Source organism: Peromyscus californicus, unplaced genomic scaffold (genome assembly GCF_007827085.1).
Source record: "Peromyscus californicus insignis strain IS unplaced genomic scaffold, ASM782708v3 Scaffold_11__1_contigs__length_118956290, whole genome shotgun sequence".
Taxonomy (NCBI): Eukaryota; Metazoa; Chordata; class Mammalia; order Rodentia; family Cricetidae; genus Peromyscus; species Peromyscus californicus.
In genome coordinates, this window is record NW_026294402.1 from 65,601,705 (window position 1) to 65,625,006 (window position 23,302).

General features: G+C 41.7%; 1 protein-coding gene across 3 annotated transcripts in view; it reads left to right on the forward strand.

Annotated features, from left to right (window-relative positions):
* Window positions 1-6,960: 6,960 nt before the first annotated feature.
* Adam10 (ADAM metallopeptidase domain 10) overlaps window positions 6,961-23,302 on the forward strand; it is a 111,773-nt gene continuing 95,431 nt past the window's right edge. The window contains exon 1 of one of the 3 annotated variants that reach the window (XM_052713698.1): window positions 6,961-7,153. In XM_052713698.1, the coding sequence (XP_052569658.1) occupies window positions 7,099-7,153 (55 nt within the window). In that variant the 5' untranslated portion in view covers window positions 6,961-7,098. Of the gene's footprint in view, window positions 7,154-7,519; window positions 7,538-23,302 lie in introns of those variants that run through there. The other 2 variants (XM_052713705.1, XM_052713713.1) reach the window with 2 other exon arrangements.

The following is a 23,302-nucleotide window of genomic DNA, read 5'->3' on the forward strand; positions in this document are numbered from 1 at the left end:
TGGGAACATCCTCACAGACGCACCAAGACATGTATCCCCTAGGTGATTCCAAATCAAGTCAGGTCAACCATGAAAATTAACTACCACACCTGGTACGTCTTGGTTTCCCCATCTGTAAAATGGATCACAGTATATCTATGTCACAGCATTGTTACAAAGAATAAACAAGATCATGTGTATAAAAGTGTCCATTAACATATCAGGACTATTATTTGATAATCTGGGAATACCCATAGTAGGAACAGAATAAATGTTCATTGACTTTCAGAACAACAGTGATCATTGCCATTCTGTAAGGTTTTCTGGTCCTTTGCTTCTGTCTTAGTGCCTCTTGATGTCAACTGTCAAGGTAATAATAGGAGAGTTTCCAGGAAGTAACACATGCTTAATTGTGGAAGAAGGCTAAAAATAAAAGGTGTTTTGGACTAAAATGTGACTGAGATTACTGGAGCCAGAGAAGCGCAAGCAAAATCAAGGACTATTCGGAAGCTGGTCTAGTTTCTAAAGCAAAGGTCGCATAGGAAGTTTACTAGTGGGGATAAAGAGCTCTGGAATGACCTAAGACAAGCCCAGTCCAAAGAGGGCAGTCTCTCCTCAGTTCCTGACAAGGAACGTGCACGAATCTAAGTCTGCAGAGAATTATGGCTGTACCTTGAAAGCTCCTAATTGTTGGATTCAAATGAATAATGAAATTTTAAAACTTCACTTTAAATCAAACTAAAGATGTCTCTGAGTGTGATGGGCTTTCTGAGCCATCAGACTGTGCTCTGCACTGAAGAGGCTAGGTTAAAGCTGTGCAAGGTGAAAGGAAATGGGGCAGAAGCATGTTGGCAGAAAATTCTGAAGATCTTTTTCAAGTTACCAAGACTAGACCAGTTTAACGGAACGGGGAGGAATAAGAGAAAAGAGAGAGGTCCACGGACAGATGAGATATGTCTGTGGAGGCTTTTAAGTTTTGAGTAAGTTACTAGAATTTTAGGCAGGAAGGTATTATTTCTAATTTTGGAATAAAGTACTCAAATTCAGCTCATACTAGTACTGAAATTTAATATGTTTGGACATATCTTTACTACACTGTATGGCTCTTTCTAAAACTCCTATAAGATGTGAATCACCCTTGCCATTGAGAATTAGGGAGAGCATGGTTTTAACTCAGCATTACAAATGCTTGGCTAGATGTGGGTTAATCCACAGAGGAGAAAGGAGGAAGGGAGGAAGGGAGAGAGAGAGAGAGAGAGAGAGAGAGAGAGAGAATATGAGAACGTTTGATTAGTCTAGGGATCAAATCCAGAGCATTGCATATACCAGGTTAGTATAGTACCACTTAACCCAGGATAAGTATTTTAAATAAGCAAATACATTACAATTTGATAAGTCTACATTAGAGGTATGTAGATGGCAGATACTAAATTCCTTCTAGTAGAGAAGTTAATAAGGATCTTAGAAAAGGGGAGAAGCCTTAGCTATATGTATGTCTTAGGCTTTCTACTGCTGTGATAAAACACCATGACCACAAACAAGCAGCTTAGGGAGGGAAGGGTTTATTTCACCTCCTCTTCCACATCACTGTCCATCATTGAATGAATTCAGGGCAAGAACCTGGAAGCAGGAACTGATGCAGAGGAGGAACACTGCTCACTGGGTTGCTTTTCTCATGACTTTCTCAGTCCACCTTCTTAAAAAAAAAAAACCCAGGAACACCAAGCCCAGGGGTGGTATGGCCACAGTGATCTGGACCCTCCCACATCAATTATTAATCAAGAAATATACCACAGGCTTGCCCATAGACCAATCCAGTGGGAACATTTTTCTCATTTGGGGTTCCCTCTTCCAAAATGACTCTAGCTTGTGTCAAGTTGACATAAAAACCAGCCAGGTCAACTTAAGTCAATTCTGCCTCTGTTCATTTGAAAGGAAATGGATGCTTAACCCCAACCACACCCCTAGTAATGGGAATTCACTGATTTCCTGCATGCTAGACAAGCACTGCCATCCCTGCTGTTGAGCTATTGAGCTATATTCCCAGCCCAGACATTGATACTTTTAAATGTCAGTAATTGTATCAGCATATTTTATTATTTTCTAGAAGTGTATTTTAATGCGTTTCTTTTTGAATCTCTCTTTTACATGAAAACTAAAATCCTAACCAACCCCCCAATAAAGTGTGTTAAGAAATGCATCACGGAGGGGACCTTCTGAGCCTCATTTCGTAGAATATGGGGACTGAATGGGAGAGGACTCTTGGAGGGTAGAACATGTGCAAAGGTGTTGAAGTGGGAAGTGGTGTGTTTGGGAAACTAACCACTCTTGAACAGCGGCACGCTGTACTGATTAAAGCCAGCGTGTTCTCCAGACGAGTCTAACTTTGTTGGTTGGCCCGGCCGCTCATGAGCTTCTGACTTTGGATGGATTATTTAAGTGATGTAAACTTCCATTTCTTTACTAATGTCAGCTCCTGTTACTCTGATTTTGCCCTTGTTACTTGTATTTTATTAACCCGCCCCTCCACCCCGATGCTAAATTGCACTTAGGATCTTGTGCATGCCAGACAAATCTTTCCCACTGAGCTGCGTTTCCAGGGAAGAAAAGGAATGGGTTGGGGTTGTAGCTTAGTGGTAGAACTGTACACACCAGGCCCTGGGTTCAATTCCCAGGTCAGGGGGAAAAAATTGATGATGTGGTTGTATAACACCACGAAAAATCTAGTGAGCAAGTGTTACACTTGTAATTATAACAGAATCATCTAGAATTTTATAATGGTTACTATGTGCTATGTGTTTGTCTCGGTGCTTTACACCTGTTAACTTATTGAACTCTAGTAGCAGTCTTGTGTGGTAAGCAGTACCATTCTCCCCATTGTGAAGATTAAGAAACCGAGACCCAGATGCCTTTAAAAAGATTTCATTTTAGCTGGGCGGTGGTGGCGCATGCCTTTAATCCCAGCACTCGGGAGGCAGAGCCAGGCGGATCTCTGTGAGTTCGAGGCCAGCCTGGGCTACCAAGTGAGTCCCAGGAAAGGCGCAAAGCTACACAGAGAAACCCTGTCTCGAAAAACAAAAACAAAAAACAAACAAAAAAAAAGATTTCATTCTTTTATTATTTTATGTGTCTGGGTGTTTTATTTTCTTGCATGCATGCCCATGCACATGCATTCCTGGTGCCCTCAGAGGCCAGAAGATGGGGCTGGACCCCCTGCTGTTAGAGTTACAGCCTGTTTTAAGCTACCATGAGGGTGCCAGGAATCGAATTCAGATCCTCTGAAAGAACAGCCAGTGCTCTTAACTGCTGAGCCATTGCTCCAGCCTCCTTGATTCCTTTACCTTAGCCAAGAGCACATGCTTAGGAAAATGGTGCGACTAAGCTATAGATAGATAGGGCTGGGGCTTGGGACGGAGGTCCAGGAGAACGGGCTGACTACATGCTAGTGAACCGGAGTAGAATTCAGAAGAAGGCAGACCCAGGCTTTGTTTGTGTGGAGTTTGCAGCCTAGTCCCAGTCACATGAGGGTCATAAGAAGTAATCAAGGGAGTGAATGATTAGAAAATAAACCCAAAAGGTCAAGTCCTGAGGACCAATGATATTTAAGGGGTAGGTGGAGGGAAGAGAGGCCTGGGGGAGACAAAGATGGAAGCGCAGCTCAAAGCCAGGAGGAAAGCGAGGAGGGAACAATGCCTTCCAGAACACTGTAAGAGGGAGCTTTTCTTTTAAAGTGTCAAATAACTAAGAGGTCTGATAAGATAAGGAATGAAGATGTCTACTGCCATCAACAACTGACAGATGTTTGATGGCTCTAGGAATGGTGAGGTGGCATCCGATTGCTAGGAATTAAAGTGAGGTGTGAAAGCAGGGGGAATTGGAGAAGGGAGATGAGCTTGTCCTGTACCTGGCTTAGCGAGAGGAAGTAATTGTCTCAAGCAGGGTAAGAGCAGAGGGGAAGTGCAAGAAAGGGGCGGCTCAAAAGGACTTGGTGACTGGCCATGGGTGACAATGTGAGACTCTAAGGTGACCCCACCCCCACCCTTTTTTGTTGTTGTTATTAAAGCATTTATTTTTGTTTTTAGGTGTACAAGAGTCTTGCCTGCATGTCTGTACACCATGTGTCTGCCTGGTGCCCACGTAGACCAGAAGAGGGCGTCCGATGCCCTGGAATTGGAATTACAGACAGTTGTGAGCAGTCCCGTGGATGCTGGGAATTGAAGCTCTGGTTCTCTGGAAGAAACAAGGAGACATCAGCAGGTGGTTTAGTAGGAGTTGAAAATTTAAAAGGAAATTGCTGGGGGGGGGGGGGAATGTAGCTCAGGTGTGGAGTGCTGGCTTAGTATGCATAAAGCCCTAGACTTGGTCCCTGGCTGCATGTGCATGTAGTTCTAGCTCTCAGGAGTTAGAGGCAAGAGAATCAGAAATGCAAGGCTATCCTCTGCTACATAGCCAATATTGGTCTTAAGTCTGTGCAGCAAGCATTTTTCTTTAATATCATTTGCCTGATATATCATATATGACCATTTTTTACTAAGGAAATGTCTCATTGCTATAACGTAAGGATGGTTTTTATGGGCCAGACCTTAACAAAAATCAAAACAAACAAACGTGAAATCTGTTACTGTTAGCATCAAAATTGTCTGTTATTGATTAATGAACAATGCTGCTACAATAATTCTTGGAGCAGGTTAGCTGCACAAACCTGATGACCTGAGTTACTTGGAACCCAAACAAATATGGAAGGAGAGAGCGGACTCCACAAAGTTGTTCTCTGACCTCCACATGTTTATTCTGGGCCATGTCCCTCCCCCCACTTCAACCCCCCCTCATCTCTGGTTAAAAATAAAGGAATCACTTCTTTCCACTAGATATTTGTTTGAGAAAGGAAAGTAGTATTTATGTATTTTATTTAACATATAATAATTATTATCTGCTAGGTACTTATAATTGCTTTACAATGTTAACTAATCTGAATTTAATCCATCAAAAATAGTTACAAAAGGCAATTTTCATTTTACAAGGGAAATGTTGAGGTTACAAAGGGTTTTGAATAAGTTGGCCAAAGTCAATGAGCTTATAAATGACAGGGGTGGGAGTCAAACTCAAGTAGGTCTGTGATGGATGGTATAGATGCAGACCTTATCCCATTACATTTTCCACTATCCTCTTCACTTGCAAAATGTCAGTAATGGAATTAAGACTTCAAGCAAAGTAATGGTCCAAAATTGTAACATGAAATTGTCATTCATTATGACGTGGGAGTGTAGTGGTATCAGGTTTTACAAAGAAAAGAAACAGCATCTTAGATGTAATGTTTGGTGATTATTTTGAATTTAAAAAGAAAATGCTCTTTGCCTATGATTACTGGAATTGATTATAAACAGTATTGTCTAACACCAAATTTGTCACAAAGATGGATTAATAACTTGAAAACTCAAACTTCACTTGTGACAGCTTCTCTGTAAGGGAGAAGTAGCAAGTACATGTGGTAAGCAACGTGTCTCAAGGTAACTTTCCTAAGAGAAGATCCTTTAAGAAAGGAAAAAGAAATAATAGCATTCAGTCATTCTGTGTTAATTTCATATACCTCAGTAGAAACGAATGGATGGGATGATCATGATGATGTGGGAACTTTGGACTGTAGTATTGAGTTTAGTAATGTGAAACAAAACAATAATTCATTTCTCAAAACAACTAAAGAAAATACGAATACTCCTTAAAGATGGTGAGATGGTGTATGTCTATAATCCCAGCGATGGAAGATGGGAGGCAGGAGGATCAGAAGGTCAAGTTTATCCTTGGCTAAATAATGTGTCAAGAGATTGCCTGGGATAGACAGATGGAGATGGGAGATGGGGGAGGGTTAAGTATATTTGCCTTTGCTTTTGTTTTATTTAGAGAACCACATTGGACTTAATGATGTAGGTTGTAGGAAATATATAGGGCAGAAGCAAAAGAATTTCAATTTACTCTTATTACCGATAATATAAACTCTTATATTCTCTGAGTCAACCTAAGCAGAATACTGAATAGGTGAAGAATAATTAGTGTCATTAAGAAGTTGTAGTTCTTGAAATATGAGTGTAAGAATCAAGGTGAGTTACTGAGAAACCAAATATCAACTTTGTAGAAGTTGGCTTGAAGGCGATGTGACCGGACAGACTAACAAAGGGGCATTTTCTGAGCTGGAGATTAAGGACTGGTGGCTTTTTTCCTATCTATCTATCTATCTATCTATCTATCTATCTATCTACTTTTTTTTTTTTTTTTTTTTTTTTTTTTACCATGGCTAAGGCCTAGTATGTGACATAATTTTGTTAGGGGTTCAGGAAAAACTACCCCTTAGGGCATCTCTTCTTTCCGTTGGGTCTTTCCTAGTTAGGTCCCCAACACTGCTCTCTATCGCGGCTAAAATCAGAGCTTGCTGGGACTGCTTTTGTTTACTTGGCAGCTGCAGAGCTTCAAGAGAGGCCGATAAAGAAGCAAGGAAAACCTCTCGTTTTCTGGAGGCGAAGAGGCGGAAAGCCGTTCCTCTGGAGAGCTCCTGGCTAGGGTGTGAGCCCCAGGGCCAGTTCATAACAGCTGGAAGAACCGGACAGCACTTTCACAAGGAAAAGAGCGCTCCCGCCCGGGGCGGTGGGCGGGGCCTCCCATGGCCCCGCCCTACAAGGCCAATCCCAGCTCTCCGTCAGCGGACAGGAAGTAGCGGCGGGGCCTAGCGGCCGGGGCGCCCGTCTCGGCACGCATGCGCGCTCTCCCGGGGCGCCTGGGGGAGCAGGGCGGGGCGGGAGGCAGGGGCGCGGCCTCGCGAGCGCATTGGGTGCCGGCGCGTCACGTGGCGAGGAAGGAGGCGGAGGGCCGCGGCTCAGGGAAGGGGCCGAGACCAGGCGAAGAGCGAGGGCAGGGAAGCGGGGAAGGGAGGAAGGAAGAGGCCGAGGGGGAGGGAGGGCCCTGTTTTGGCGGAGCGGGGCGCGCGGCTGGGCCCCTGAAGTGGAGCGAGAGGGAGGCGCTTCGCCGGTGCAGCTGCCGGAGAAGGCTCGTCGGGACCCAGCGCCGGTCGCGGCTCCCTCAGGATCGATGCACCGCGGTTAACCCGTGAGGAGGCGGCGGCCGCGGAAGATGGTGTTGCCGACAGTGTTAATTCTTCTCCTCTCCTGGGCGGCGGGGCTGGGAGGTGAGACACGACCCCGGGCGGCGGCGGAGCGGCGGCCCGGTCGAGCGCAGCGTCGCGGAGCCGGGCCGCGCGTGTCAGGGTCTCCTCAGCTTCTGTCAGCTCTCTCAGCTCGCCTCAGCCGACCCCGAGCCGCGCTCCCCGTGCGCTATTGTCCCCCGCGCGCCCCGACCGCGCTCCCGCCGCCGGCGGCCCGAGCAGGCTGCGGAGCCCCGGGCCAGGCCTTCCCCGCCCCCACGGCCGGGCGGCCCTAAGCAGCCCAGCTTGTCGCGCCGCTTTCCCGGGAGCCGCGGAGCCCAGGCCGGCCGCCCTCGCGCACTCCTCAGCCACCTCAGCCCGGCCCGGGTCCGAGCCCTTGGACCGCGCAGACTCGCAGCAACTTGCGAGGTTGGCAGCGCGGCGCGTGCATTGTTCTGGAAGCGAGCGAGCGAGCGAGCGAGCGAGCGCGGCGATCCGGAGCCGATCCGGGCCGGGTGTCGGGCGTCGGTGGTGTGCGTGTCCCACTCGGGCGCCTTCCCTCCCCTTTGCGCTCGGGTCGGAGTGTTTGCAGTCAGCGCGCCGGAGTGTGTGTGTGTGTGTGTGTGTGTCTGTCTGTCTGTCTGTCTGTGTGTCTCCTCTGTCGCCCTGGGGGAGAGGCTTTAGTTGACTTAGGAGGACGTTTTAGGATGCTCTTCGATCCATCCGTCTGATTTGCGTTCCTTAGAGAAGCGAGACCTACCCTTCCTGGGCGACCCAACTTGCAGACTTTGCTTAAACTCAGGTGGAGCAGACGTACCGCGGAGTCAGAGGATTGTCAAAACTGTGCTCCCTCCCCCAGCAAATTGGAGCTCACAGTTGCTTAAAGTGGGCAGTTTCTTGATGCGTCGAGTTTGAGGGACTTCTCATTCCCAGTGTTTTCCGAGGACAGGCATTCTTATTTTGTTCTGAGGAGAAAGTGCTTTACTTTAGGTAAGCTGACTTGCCGCCCAAGTATCCTGATGGAGCTTAGCTTAAAAGTGTTGAATTGAGAACAAAACCAAAACCAAAACCCAAACATGCAGGAGTGCTTTGGATGGCTGTCTGCAGCCTAATTTGATCATTTAGGGAATATCCCAGCTTTTTCTGTGGCGTATTGTTCGTCTTCTTCCCTTTGTCTCATTGACTTACAACTGCAGGGCCTGTTTCTGTCCTTCCTGCTTACTCTGAAGTTGGTTTTGTGTACTCAGACTTCTGTTGCCGTTTGTACTATTCATTTATTAGGCACACATTTTACATGAGAGCCACTAGTAGATGCTTTTTTTCTTTCTCTTCTCCTTCTTTTACTTTTCCTCCTCCTTTTTTTTTTTAAAGAACCAAGTTACAGACTGTCTGTAAAGAGCCTCTTTAACATTTGTATTTCTTGTTGAAACATGATTTGCCACCCTGGCTGGGTATTTTCACTTTTTGTGATTATGGTCAGGAATTAGACACTGTTCTCTATGAGGTAATAAGAAGTAAGACAAACAGGAGACACTTTGATAAGTAGTATATAAAATGCCTTTTATTAAGGAAAACTAAAACCAATGTAGTCTGATGTTTGGGGGGAAAAGTAAATGAACAGCATAGTCATTGTGGGTGAAGACTTTTATTCAGAACTCTGGAGTGTCTTACTGCACTAAGTAATGGTTCAAAGGCCAGTTTTCACTGTGCTTCTGCTATAAACTTAAAAAATAAAAACACCAAACCTTCACTGAAGTATTGATAGCAAGATTGTAATGTGGGTAGCAAGGCCATGCAAGGCGTTGGGTTCAGACTCCCCACTTTAAGGCAAACAAACAAACAAAAAAAACCCAAAACCCTCCTCCTGTATTTATTTGTAGTTTATTGTACTATATGTTGTTTTTTGTCTACTCTGAGCCAAGTATAGCTAAGTTTGTATGTTTTTGTGATGCTTTGTAGGCTAGTGTGCGTTCAGGCTGAGTAGATGTTGGCTTTAGTGCATGGGAAAGTTGAACATAAGGTTAGGGTAGGCTGTAGAAGTACAGAGAGCGTTAAGGTGTGAACATTTAAGTGCAACTGAACTCAGTTGGTTGCTTTCATCTAGCCTGTTTGTTAATCACTGCTGTGTGTGAATTTTTTTCTTACTCCACTTATGTGAGGGATGGAAAGCTGGAAGGAGGCAATAAAATGTTTAAAACATAAAACAAACTTTTCTAGTTTCCCCTTCTGTATTAGCAGTTGTCCTGCTCTAAGTTTTATTTGTAGAGAGATACTGTGGCATTTTTAGTTTATGAAATGTCTGTATGGAAGTACTAATACATACAAAATGCTTCTAAAAGTTATTTGTGTCCTAGCAAAATGACTCAGTAGGTGGGAGCCCTTGTTTTGAAAGCCTGACTACCTGAGTTCTAGCCCCTGTCCTTTGGTTGAAGGAGAGAACCAACTCCCTGAAGATTGCCCTCTGACCTCCACATGCATGCTGTGCTTCCTCATGCCCACACTCACACATATACGCCACACACAGTGATAAGTAAAATATTAAAGTCATTTGGAGATAAGTTAGGAATTCATTGGCACTATTCTGATTAACCAAAGAATTTTTCTGTATTTGTGATTTTTAAGATGCAGACAGATTATGTTGCTGCACTGTAACTCCTAGGCCCAAATGGTAATCTCTCCTTTGTAGTGGCTGGGACTACAGGTGCAGTCCTTTATACAGGGCTGACTGTTACTTTTAAGCATACAAATATGGAAAAGTTAAGGTCTTTACCTTCTTTTGAAAAATTATTTTGTGGGTAATGATGATGCACACCTTTAATCCCAGCACTTGAGAGGCAGAGGCAGGCAGATCCCTGAGTTTAAGGCTAGCCTGGTCTACAGAGTGAGTTCCAGGACAGCCAGGGTTACATAGAGAATCAAACAAACAAACAAACAAACAAAAATTTTATTTTGTGTGCTCGAGAACTCAGAAGGTATTAGTTATAGCAACAAATTAATCCTATCATGTTTGTCTTGATGAAGTCATCCATGTAATAAACTTTGGTGTGTGTGTGTGTTTTAATTTAAAAATCTGGTGAAAATGCTTTGCTTTGTATGATACATGTTCTACAGAAACAAACTTTCTGGACGCTTAGTCCAAAGAATTTAAAGTATCAATGCTTAAGCTTGAACTGTTTTTTTCCAACTTCTGCAAGTAGGAGTATAGAAAGATAGGGTCTTTTTGTCTTTGCCTCTAAGGAACTTTATCTTTTTATCTTTTTAACTAGAGTTTGAGAGTCCAGCACACTCTGTCACCTAAACAAGGCCAACTTCAAGTTATTCCCAACATTAGCAATGTCCCTTGTGTCTGTGTACAGGACCTCTGTTGGCAGGGTTGAAGGGAATGGGTATGGTAGGCATTCCTTTGTTTCTGGTGTGCCCTTAATAACTTGCTCCAATCCTGTGTATACTGTGTATTATTGGATCTCTTTTTCCTAAGGACTTTAACTTAAAGTGTTGGATTGGGGAGTGCAAAGGACATTTCTTTGATGTTCATCATGCATCTAATACTGTTTAGGAGTTTCTCCTTTAAACGTTTATGAAAGCTAAACAATGTAGGCTTAATTTTTTAGTGTCTGCTAAGTGGTGGAATATTCAAACACAAGTTAGTGGGCTTTTGTTTTAGGTACTGGAAATTGGATCTAGGGCTTCCCAAATGGCTGGGCAAGTACTCTACTACTGAATTACATACCCAGTCTCCCCTAACTCCCCTGCCCCCCTCACTTTTTTGTTTTAGACAGTGTCTCACTAAGTCCTAGGCTAGCCTTGAGCTGGGGATCCTTCTGAGTAGGTGGGATTAGGTCTGTACCACCAGGCCTGACTTACCTCAACTGAGAAATTTCAAAGGCTAAAGTTTTAACCCACTGCTGTCTGTACCTCCATACCTGCCTTTTGATTTGATTTTTCTTTTCCTTCTTGAAACAGGGTCTCACTGTGTGGCCCACACTGTTCTCAAATTTATAGTCTCCTGCCTCAGTTTACTTAGTGTTGGGATGACAGGTGAATTCTACTATGCCAGACTATATAAAAACTTTCTTTCTTTGGGGTGGTGGTGGCACATGTCTTTAATCCCAGCACTCAGGAGGTGGAGGCAGGTGGATCTCTGTGAGTTCAAAGCCAGCCTGGTCTACAGAGTGAGTTCTGGGACAGCCAGAGCTACATAACACAACCCTGTCTCAAAAAAACCAAAAGGACACAAACAACCCCCCCCCCAACTTTCTTTTCTGCTTTCAAAATTTTAATTGAAGTAAACTTTCTTTTTTAAAAATATTTATTTTATGTGTGTGAGTGTTTTGCCTGTAGGTATGCTTATATACCACATGTGTGCTTGGTGCCTGCCAAGGCCAGAAGAGGGTGTTAGATTCCTCTAGAACTGAAATTACAGTGTGAGCCATCATGCTGATGCTGGGAATTAAACTTGAGTTCTCTGAAAGACCAGCCAGTACTCTGAACCACTAAGCCATCTCTTCAACCCCTAGATAATAGCATTCTAAAATGCATTACATGTTTACTGTCTAAAACAGACTAAATTCAGTCTTTTCTTAAATGAGAAAAAATGATAGGGAAGGGGGCTTTCTTGTAGCTTCTGTTTTTTTTTCTTCTAGAAACTATTGAAATGGCATGTTCATTATTCATTTGAAGTTAGTGTAATTGATTATGCTTTTTAGTATTATATATAGTTTTGGTCATAAAACCTTTTGGTTAGGTTTCCTTGTGAAATTTGAGGGTGTTATTTTTAGGGGGGGTGGAGGATAGATGTGCTCTTACTAATGAAGTCTATGCTGTCCTGAATCACCACATTGTCCAGGCTGGCCTGGAGCTCTTCATCCTCCTACCTCTGCCTCTGGAGTGTTGGGATTACAGGTGTGTGCCACCATGTCTTAGCCGGGTTATCATCTGAAATTAGCTTCTTCCCCCCCCTCCCCCCCCATGAGAAAAATGAATAGATGTACTTAGCACTTGCATGCAAAGTGGAAGTTCTGACTTTTCTATGGGATAAAGTAGATGACCTTTGGTAGTTTTATCTTTTTAATGTATGTTTGGTATTATTGTAGAGTTTAGCACTGAGGTTGCCTTGTTTAGTTTCTGAACAGTTGGGATATGGTACACATGTGTTAGTTAAAGTGAGGGGGCTAAAATGGGAAGAAAAACCATAAATAACCTGGAAGGCTTAGCAAATACTATGCTCATTCATTTAGTCATAGATAGATCAATCATGTTCTGGGTCTGAATGGTGGATACTGTAGCTTTAAACTAATTTACTAGATTGTTGATAGGAATTTAAACGTACTTTAAAATGTTTATTATAATATTCCCTATAGTAATATAAACTGCAAATTGAGAAAATTTTTGCTCTACTTAAAGGAAATTCAGTAAAAGCTGGATGGTAGAAGCTTCCATATTGTTTTAGTTGTTTCCTGCTAGGGCTGTGCTAGAGTAACTCTGTTATTCTATTTGTATTAAAGTTGCATTTCTTCTTTCTTTTCTTTTTTACCCTTTTTTCTCAATATTGAGGATTGGACAACTTTGCCCCTGCTAGGAAAACATTCCCCTACTGAGCATTATATCCCCAACTCTTTTTAATATTTGAATTTTAAAAAATGATTTATTTACTCTGTGTGTGTGTGTGTGTGTGTGTGTGTGTGTGTGTGTGTGTGTATGTGTACACACATGCATGTACTTATTTGCATGCACATGTCACTTATGTGGTCAGAGGACAACATTTAGAAGTTCTTGCCTACTTGTAGGTTCTGGGAATTGAGCTCAGGTTATTAGGCTTTAGTTTCTGAGCCATTTCACTGGCCCTTTTTTATGATTAATTTGGAGACAAGGTCTCATTAAATTGATCAGTCTGGTCTTGGACTCAGTCTGGAGACCAAGCAAGCCTTGAATTTATAATCTTTCTCAATAGTGTGAGTAGCTAGGATTATAGTAGGCCCAGGTAAGGGTCCCCTGCCCTTACTTTTTTTTTTTCTCTTTGGTGTTAGAGACTGAACCCAGGTCATAATTAATGCTCTCCCACTGAGCTGCATCCACAGCCCAGTCTTTTAATTATAATGTTTAGAAAAATTTTGCTGAAGTTCGTGTTGTTTGTTTAAAAAAATAATTAATTTAACTTTTATTTATGTGCATTGGTGTGAAGGTGTCAGATCCCCCGCAACTGGAGTTAAAAAAAGTTGTAAGCTGCCATGTGGGTGCTGGGAATTGAACCTGGGTCCTGTGGAAGAGCAGCCAGTGCTCTTAACCACTGAACCATCTCTCCAGTCCTCTGAAGTTGGTGTTTTTTGTTTTTCTTTTTCCTTTTGTTGATACAGGTAGCACATAATCACTGTGTTGCCCAAGCTGGCTTAAAACTCCTGGATTCAAGTAATCACTTGACACTATAGCAGTTATAGGTATATGCGATCATGTGGGGATATATTTTTTCAGTGGTCTAGCTTAAAATAAATCTGTGTGAATCCCAACAATATAGTTTGCTCGTATGGAAACTGTTGGGGAGCAGAACAAAGGGTACTTATTGTGCATGTCAACTGATGCCTTTCCATGAGAGGTCGTGTGACTACTAACTGGGGAGATAAATTGTGAAAATAGGAACCCCTGTGGACAGTGAAATACATGGTGGTTTCAAGTTGGAGCTCCAAGTTCAGAATTATGGAGGCAGACACTTCAAATAGTAGGAATTGATTTGTATTTGGTCTGCTGTTCATGTGACATGTTGGATAGAGCCTCAAGGTTGTTTAAATTTTTCTTGTTGTTTAAGGAAGAATTAATTTATTTAATACTTGGTAACACTTCCATGAAACTCTAAAAAGTTGGCTTGGGGGACAGCAAGATGGTTCAGATGGATAAAGGTGCCTGCCTTCCAGTCTAAGAACTTGAGTCAGATCCCCCAAGAATCTACACAGGGAAAGAACTGACTTCTGCAAGTTGTACTTAGACTGTGCATGAACAAAGTCGACTTGTTCTAGTGGTGGTAATGCTGACTAATCCAGATGTCAGTGTTTTTTAAGAAGGTTATTTATTCATTTATTTGTTTACTCTGTGTGGTGTATGCCTGTGATTATGTTGGTGTCAGCACCTTGCAGGCCAGAGAAGAACTCCACATGCCATCCTGTATTGTGCTCCACCTTATTCCTTGGAACAGGGTCTCTCACTGAAGCAGAAGTTTGCTTTTTTAGCTAGGCTGGCTGGTCAGAGAGCTCCTGGGGTTTGCCTGTGTGTACCCACTAACAGAGGAATTAGAGGTGTGAGTATCCACACCCAGATTTCTGTTTGTCTGCTGGAGATTTAAACTCAGGTCCTCATGTTTTGACAAGTGTTCTCATTCACAGAGCCCTTTCCCCATCCCCCACCCACATCCCCCAGTTGTCAGTTTTTATACTAGGGATAACGAAGCCATGTCAATGAGAAGGGGGAAGCTGCAATAATTCCTATCAGTTGGATTCCTATTCTCCAACAGTGAGATGGTCTTGAGTTAGTACTTGTGGGCATAGTTCTGATCCAGGTAGGTTGAAGAAACACATATGAGGACAGCCTCAGATAATGTGATCTGCCTTTGCTACCAAAAGAATTCATCCTGAATCTACTGCAGTTCTAACTAATTAATGAGCAAGGTCTCCAGTAAGAACCAAGAATTGTTGGGTATCTGTAATTGGTAGGAGTTATGAAGCTGCAGTTTGAATGAGAAGAAAAGTAAAAAATACTAAATTTACCAGAGTGGATAAAATGCCAGGATGTAAAAATACAGTTCCAGTTATGTATTGTAGTTGCAAGTGAAGTGAAATTTGATGAAGCTGTAGAGATGTCACCTAGCTAGCTGGGGAAGTTTGTGAGGTAAAAGAGAATGATTTAGGAATTAGGTTTGAGAGACAAAAACAATTGTTTTTGATTTTGTTAATTTAACATGTTGGAATTAATCTCTTTAGTTCCGGATTGCCTGGTACCCTTGGTTATATGCAAATTGTGAACTTACCATTTCAAAGACTAGTTGGGGAAGACAGTCTGATCTTTGAGTTTTAAATGGCAGGAAGGCCCTTGCTAACTGGGCCATAATGACCTGGACTTGCATTATTCTTATTCTGGGCCATTACTAGGAGGCAGAATACTATGGAATAAAGTTGGTGTCCATGTTGAGTGATTGGGATGTGATACAATTAGGAGTAAGTTAGCTGCTTGATGAATTGTGTGGCCTAGTTTCAGGTTAGTTATTGTAAAAATAAAGATTTAAAAAATTTTGAGGACTGGCAAGGTGGCCAGGTAAAGGCACTTGCCACTAAACCTGACAACCTGAGTTTGATCCCTGGGACTTACATGGTAGAAGGAATGAACCAATTCCCATAAGTTGTCCTCTGACATTCTCATATATTGTCCCCCAACACACACACACACACACACACACACACACACACACACACACACACACACACACACACACACACACGGGGTGGGGGGGGGGCGGGGGCGGCGCGGGAATAGCACTGGTAAAACTTGGCAAATGTTTAATGTTAAGCTAACAAAATGAACTGAGGGCTTACTGTTGAATTGAGATCTTAGGAGCTTTTACATTGGAGAGTGGCTTTGTAAACCATTGAGGATTTTAGTCTTTGAAGTTGAAATTGTCTTGAGGTTTTGATTCTAGATAGAAGATGGGGGTGAATATCAGTCTGGGACTAGATACTACCATGCTTCTTCCTGGGACTGCTTTAAAGTTTGCACTGCTCTTCAATTTTCTATGGCTGGTGATGGGTGAAGAATGTTCTAGAGAGTTGGATGATAGGGGTCTAATGAATTTGGGACAGAGGGGAACGATTAGCTTTGAAGATACACTAACACATTTTAAAAAGTGGTTTATTTTTATTTTATATGTATGAGTGTTTTGCCTACATGTACGTGTGTGCACCACGTGTGTGTCTGGTGCCTGTGAAGGCCAGAAGAGGGCATCAAATCTCCTGTGACTAGAGTTAAAGATGGTTGTGAGCCATCTGGTGGGTGCTGGGAAATGAACCCAGGTCTTCTGTAAGAGCAGCTAGTACTCTTAACTGCTGATCCATTTCTGAACTGTCTCTAGCCTCCATTTTTGTTGTTCATTTTTCTTACTAGAATTAGCCTCTAGAATTTTAGACTGTCTTTGGTACTCTTGATTAAGGAGTAGTTTGATTAAAGCAAGTTTGGACTATGACTTTCTACTTCAGAAACAAGTTGGGGAAGACAGGATTGTCTTTAAATTTTAGGCAAATGGTTGTATACTATTGTGGAGCAATGGTCTTTCCATGTCTTTGCTTACATTGATGCTGATAAGAGACACATAGTCACACAGACACTTGAACTTTCGATTGAGTTTTTGGAATAATGGAGTATATCAGTCTAGAAGACCATGGATAAAGAAATGTGATACTGCCAGGGGGAGGTGGTACATGCCTTTAATCCCAGCACTCAGGAGGCAAAAACAGACAGATCTTTGTGAGTTCAAGACCAGCCTGGGCTACAGAGCAAGTTCCAGGACAGCCAGGGCTACACAGAAATCCTGTCTTGAAAACCAAAACACAAACCAAAAATGTATTCATATGCAGTGGAGTTTGATTCAGTCCTAAGGAATAACCAAATTTGCAGGAAAATGCATAGAACTAGAGATTGTTATATTAAATAAATAACCAGACTCAAATAAATACATGTTGAGTGTTTTCTGTCATATACAGAATATAGTGAGTGAGTGTGTGTGTGTGTGTGTGTGTGTGTGTGTGTGTGTGTGTGTGTGTGTAAAACCTATTTGGGACTTGGGGTTTACTGAGTAGGCTAGGCTGGCTGTCCAGCCAGTGAATCTCAGGGATTTGCTTGTCTCCGCCTCCCCAACACTAAGCTTACAAGCATGTGCCACCATGTCAGGCTTTTTACATGTATTTTGGGGTTCTCATGTTAGTGTGGCCAACACTTTATCAACTGAGTGATCTACCTGTTCCTGTGATTTTATTCTTAGTTTATGTGTTTTAGGACCTAACACAAAGTGTAGCTGACATCAAGATTTATAATAAGTGTTTTATTTAAACTGCAAAATTATGGCTGATGAAATAGCCCAGCAGGTTATGAAAAAAAAAAACAAACCCAAAAACCTGACAAGCTGTGTTCTGGAACCACAGTGAAAAGAGGTAACCAACTCCCAAAAATTGTCTTCTAATATCCACCATGGCACATTAATGTGCACCTACATTCACACACACACCCCATATATACATACACACATACATATCATACACACAGTATTTGAGAAAGTTTTAAAAAACCACAGAATTGTTAACAACATTGCTTGGTGAATGGACTAGATTTTTGAGTGCATGTTACTTAGCCATTTTCATTAAGCAAGGTTGTAGTCTGACGAAACAGCCTTTGAATTGCTGTCTGTCCACAGTGTTAGAGAAGTAGCTTCATTATATAAAGCTAAATGTCTTGATTTTTGTTAAAATTGAATATTCTTGTAGTACATTAGAGAGTACCCCCTCCAATTAATGCAGTATGTTATCAGAATTCCAAATGGACAGTAATAAATATTAGGGTTTTTTTTTTTTTTTTTTTTTTGGTTTTTCGAGACAGGGTTTCTCTGTGTAGCTTTGCACCTTTCCTGGAACTCACTTGGTAGTCCAGGCTGGCCTCGAACTCACAGAGATCCGCCTGGCTCTGCCTCCCGAGTGCTGGGATTAAAGGCGTGCGCCACCACCGCCCGGCAATATTAGGTTTTTTAATCTGGAACAATTTGGTTGCCAGCCTTGAAGGTAGGTAGTCATTTGTACTTACAAATTTTAACTTTATTTTGGTCAAAATGTTTAATTTCCCTGGTGACCTATAAAATCTGATTTTGCCCATATAGTAGTACAAATCTCTTAGTAATCCAAGAGTCTTTATCCTTCATATATAGAGTAAGCTATAGAATAGTAATTCTTAGCCAGGTGTGACATGGGTGGAAGGTGAGGCAATGGGTGTAGGGTTAGAATGAAATTCAAGATAGTTGTACAGCAACAATGGAAATGGTGGCTGGAACTCCTTGTGTCTGTGTGGGAGAATAATGTATGTAGGTTGAAAACTACAGTCTTTATGTAGATTACCATCTGTACTGGTGGTATTTATTTGAAAGTATATGAAAAAATTCAGATATAAGCATACAAATCTAATGATACACATGGATCCATTTTGGAATTTTCAAACTTTATTTCTTAAGTGAATGGTAGAAATAGAATAGTCAGTGGATTTTAATCATTCATATTCTGTGCCCTGTGTGATTTATTTAGTTTGTAATTTGTGAAAGGGTTACTTAGTTAGTTTCACTTCTGATCCAGCAGGCTTTATTATTTTATTTATAAGAGTCTAGCTTATTTAAAAATGGATGTGTTGAAATATGCTTTTTTTTTTTTTTTTGTTTTGTTTTTTTTTTTTTTTTCGAGACAGGGTTTCTCTGTGTAGCTTTGCGCCTTTCCTGGGACTCACTTGGTAGCCCGGGCTGGCCTCGAACTCACAGAGATCCGCCTGGCTCTGCCTCCCGAGTGCTGGGATTAAAGGCGTGCGCCACCACCGCCCGGCATGAAATATGCTTTTTAATATAAATGTACTCTGTTATCTTGAACTTTCACTTGTAACTATGAGGTGTAGATAGTTGATTCTAGATTATTTGACTGGTTTCTAGTGAAGAAATGGATACTGGTTTCAATTTGAAGTCATAGTGTAGAAATGGTTTGTCTCTAAGTGCATTAAAATGCTTTGTTATATTGCTGAAATATAGGACATAGTTCCTAGAAGGCTACTTTTGTTATACAAGAGAACAGTTTTGTAAGTGCTGTGTAGTATTTCAAGATCAGAGTGAATATATATCAACATAAAGAGCATTGGTCAAGAATGTTCCTTGAGGTACAGTTGATGGTTTGAAAAGGAAGAAAATCTGCTTTTATGTTGGAAAATGTTCTTGAAATCACATTGTTGACTTTAGTTATCAACTTGACTGAATTTGGATCACCTGGGACACATAACTCTGCAGGTGTCTGTGAGGGTGTTTCCATAGAGGTTTAGCGGAAGGGGAGAGAACTACCCTGAATATGACTGGTGCCATCACTGGATTGGGGTCCTGGGCCGATTGTAAAGGAAACAAAACAAAACACCAGAAAGGAGGTTGAGCACCAGAACTCCTCTCTGCTTCCAGACTATGGATGTCATGTGACCGACCAGCTGTCTGAGCTTCCTGCACCACATCTTCCTCTCCTTGGTGGACTAGACTACCAGGTCACTCAGTGAGAAGTAACTTAATAAATGTAGTATCGAATTTTGAAACTAATGTAAGTGAAAAGTGTTGGAAATAACTTGATTGCAGGTAGTTCTTTTGAGGCATTAGAGATGTGCCAGTTTTAGTTTTTCCTTTATCTACCTTTTCGTGTGTTGTAATTGAGTTTTCTATTAAGTCAGAAGATTTATGTTAACATTTTTGTAGATTTTCTCTCTCTCTCTCTCTCTCTCTCTCTCTCTCTCTCTCTCTCCCTCTCTCTCCCTCTCTCCCTTCCTTCCTTCTCTCCTTCCCTCCCCCCTCCTTCCTTCTTTCTTTCTTTTTCTGTTTTTTGAGACAGGCTTTCCCTGTGTAGCCTTGGCTGTCATGGAGCTCACTCTGTAGACCAGACTGGCCTCAGACTCATAGAGATCCCCCTGCTTCTGCCTCCCAAGTGCTGGGATTAAAGGCATATGCCACTAAAGCCTGGCTCCCATTGTTAAGATTGTATAATCACTTTTTAAAAAATTATAGATAGGAAAAAAATGTTTGTTAAGTAATGTTGCTGTTGGTCCAAAAGTGATGCTGTTAACCCACCATCTCTAGGCTAGTAGCTAGGATTATAGATGTGCACTATCACTCTTGGTTTACTTACCTATTTTCATAATGTTTCACAGTGCTTTGATTGAACCCAGGACCTCCACACACATGCTAGGCAAGTGCTCCACTATTGAACTACATTTCCAAGCCCTAGCATACTTATTTTTCAAAGGTTGAGCACAGAGAGAATCTCTTGGCTGAGAGAGACTGTTTAAATGTGTTTTCCACGGTACATGTCTGTAATTGGGGTAGAGGGTGTTTTTAAAAATATTTTTTACATTCATTCATTTACGTGTGTGCTTGCCATGGTACATGTGTGGAGATCAGAGTATGACTTATAGGGGAGATCGTTCTCTCCTTCCACCGTGTGTTGCTCAGTGGTTGAACTTAGTTCCTCAGGTGTAGTGGCAAGTGCCATCTCACCATCCTTTGTGTGTGTGTGTGTGTGTGTGTGTGTGTGTGTGTGTGTGTGTGTGTGTGTTAAATGTGGGAATGTTCAAAATTTCCACTGGGCCTGTAAAGTGTTAGGCACTGTGTGCATTTTATTGTGTATTTTGTACAAGGTCAGATTTCTGAAATATACAACAAAGGGCAAGAAGGCAAACTACTGCTGGCATGCTTTTCTGTGTAGGTGAAATAAAGTAAAAGAGAAGGATAATCTACTTGACAACCAGAGTGCAGAGTGAGTGATTTAATGTGGACACAGTGCTGCAGTGAAATAGCCCTGAGAGTATTACATCATTGTGGCCTCCCCTGGTGAAGATGTTGATAAGAATGCACCTGATCAAGATGTTAAACCATGGAGAGAAAGTAGTAATAGTTCAGGTGGAAAGATATATGGCACATGGAAAAACTTGGGTTGTCTAGAAACGTTCCTTCACCGGAAACTGTCACTTTCCACTGACCTCAGATAAGGAACATTTTACTCGGCACTCTAGGTTAAATGTGTGTTATTTTTGCCATTGTCAGGAAACATCATTGCACGGGAACACCTTTAGTTGTAGTCTCTGTGTTTGGAGATAAAAGGAGTTGGGTTGGCAGCTTTTTTCTTTTTATTTCTTTTCCATTGTTGGGCATCAACCCTCAGGCTCTGTGGATGTTTGACACATTTTCTGCCATTGAGCTGCACTGGTTGGGGTCTTCTGAGCTCTTCCTGATAACTTCCCTGTTGTTCATTGGTCCCTGTATGGTAATGCATCAGTAATGAAAAGAGATACTCTAGCTCTGGACTTTTTGGTTTTACTCCTAGTCTTTAGGAGATTGTTCATTTTGTACAGATCTGCTTGATATATTTAAGGAGTTTAAGGCAGGGGAAGATTTTCATTGTGGACTATAAATCCCATGTTAAAGTAGAAGCAAGCGTTTAGAAGACGTAATTTCTTTCACTTTTTTTTTTTTTTTTTGATTTTTCAAGACAGGGTTTCTCTATGTAGCTTTGCGCCTTTCCTGGATCTCGCTCTGTAGACCAGGCTGGCATCGAACTCACAGAGATCCGCCTGGCTCTGTCTCCCGAGTGCTGGGATTAAAGGCGTGTGCCACCACCGCCCGGCTGACATAATTTCTTTGTTGGTATTTAGTAGTTACTTTCTCTGTAGCCCAGGCAAGCTTTGTACTTGTACTCTTGAGTAATTGATTTCAGTCACCAGTTCACTACTACTGCCCTTTTGATTCAGGTTAGAGTCATCTTTCTTCAGTTCCTGTCGTATCGTGCCCACTTTTTTCCCTGCATCCATCCCACTCAGTCTCTCTTCAGCTTAGCAGTCAGTGACCATCCAAAGTGTGGTCATAACCAGCCAGTAACAGATTGTGTACTTCCCAGTGGCTAAAGTCAGGACTTTATTGTGTGAATTTTACCTCAGTTAAAAATATCTCAATTGAATAAACAATAACACACCTATCAAGTAATTCACCATTGTAAGTAAAAGTCAAGTTTGTAAAAACCTGTATGGGTGCCTTTGCATCTCTTGTTCATTTCTGTTCCAGCTAAATTTGCTCCTGTATGAGGGCCTTTGTGCTTTCTGGTCCTTTGCATGAAACACCTATTTCTGTATATGGCTCTATTATGAGCTCTCTGTTATTTTGGAAACTAAAAAAAAAGCAATAAAATCTTAATAGTTTCGAAGTATCTAGTTCAGTAGTGGTATGAACAGTCACATTATTGTGGTTTGTTCTCTATTGAGTCTTTTTTTATATGTTAATCATCCAGATTACCTTATATAAAAATACCAGCTCCTTCCTTGGGCTTCTCTAGCCACCATTTTCCTTTACCTTTCTTCCATTAATAACTTTTATAGCTTTGTTTATTGTTCATCATCTGAGAGTAAAGCTCCACAAGAGCAGTAGCTATTTATTGTAACTTTTTAATGTTTGTATTCTCAGCACCTAAAATAAAGCCTAGCACATCCACTATTAAGTGTACCCAGTATGTTTGTTGAATGAATAAACAGAATCATGAAGTCAATAATTTCTTCATTTTACAAATTATGTAAGAATTCCCAAATTTCTGAGAGTGTGTATTGGGGGAAAAGCCTCCAGAGATTCACATTTGTCCTTTTTCTTTCATTGACCCCCTTAACATTTTAAGTGGTGCTCAGGATCAAACCTAAGACTTGAGTATGCCAGCTAAGCACTTTATCACAGAGCTGTGCTTCAGCCTAATGTAATCAACTTTAAAATAGAATGGGATTGCCATTTTTGCTAGTGTATTCATTCATTTTGTTCATTAAGTACTTTTACATGCTCTTTTAATTAAAGAGGTAGGGTGAGTTAGAATTGTTTCTATAAGAACTAAGTTGCTTTTTAAAAACAACTGTGTCTTCCCATCCCAAAGTATATTTTATTTTATGTATATAGGTGCTTTACTGGCATGGATGTTTGTGCACTTCTTGTGTGTCTGATGCTCATGGAGGCCAGAGAGTGTCAAAATACATGGAACTGGAGTTACAGACACTTGTGAGTTGCCATTGTAGGTGCTTGGAATTTAACCTGGATCCTCTGAAAGAGCAGCTAGTGCTCTTAACTGCTGAGCATCTCTCCAGTCCCTGAAAGCGTTTTCAAGCATGTATTAGTTCACTGCAAAAAGTAGCCTAAAAGCATAAATATGTTGTTGTTTTGAAACAGAATTATCTTACACTCATCTTCCTCCCTTAGTCTTCTTTATACTGGGATTATAGGTATCTGTCACCATGTCCAGCAGTAGTTTTTAACAATAACTTATTATATCCTTAGGTAGTGTGTGCTGTAAATCATTCTAGACACTTTATACACACATACATTTAATCCATATAATGTCACTTTTAGGTATAGGTACTGGTATCTTA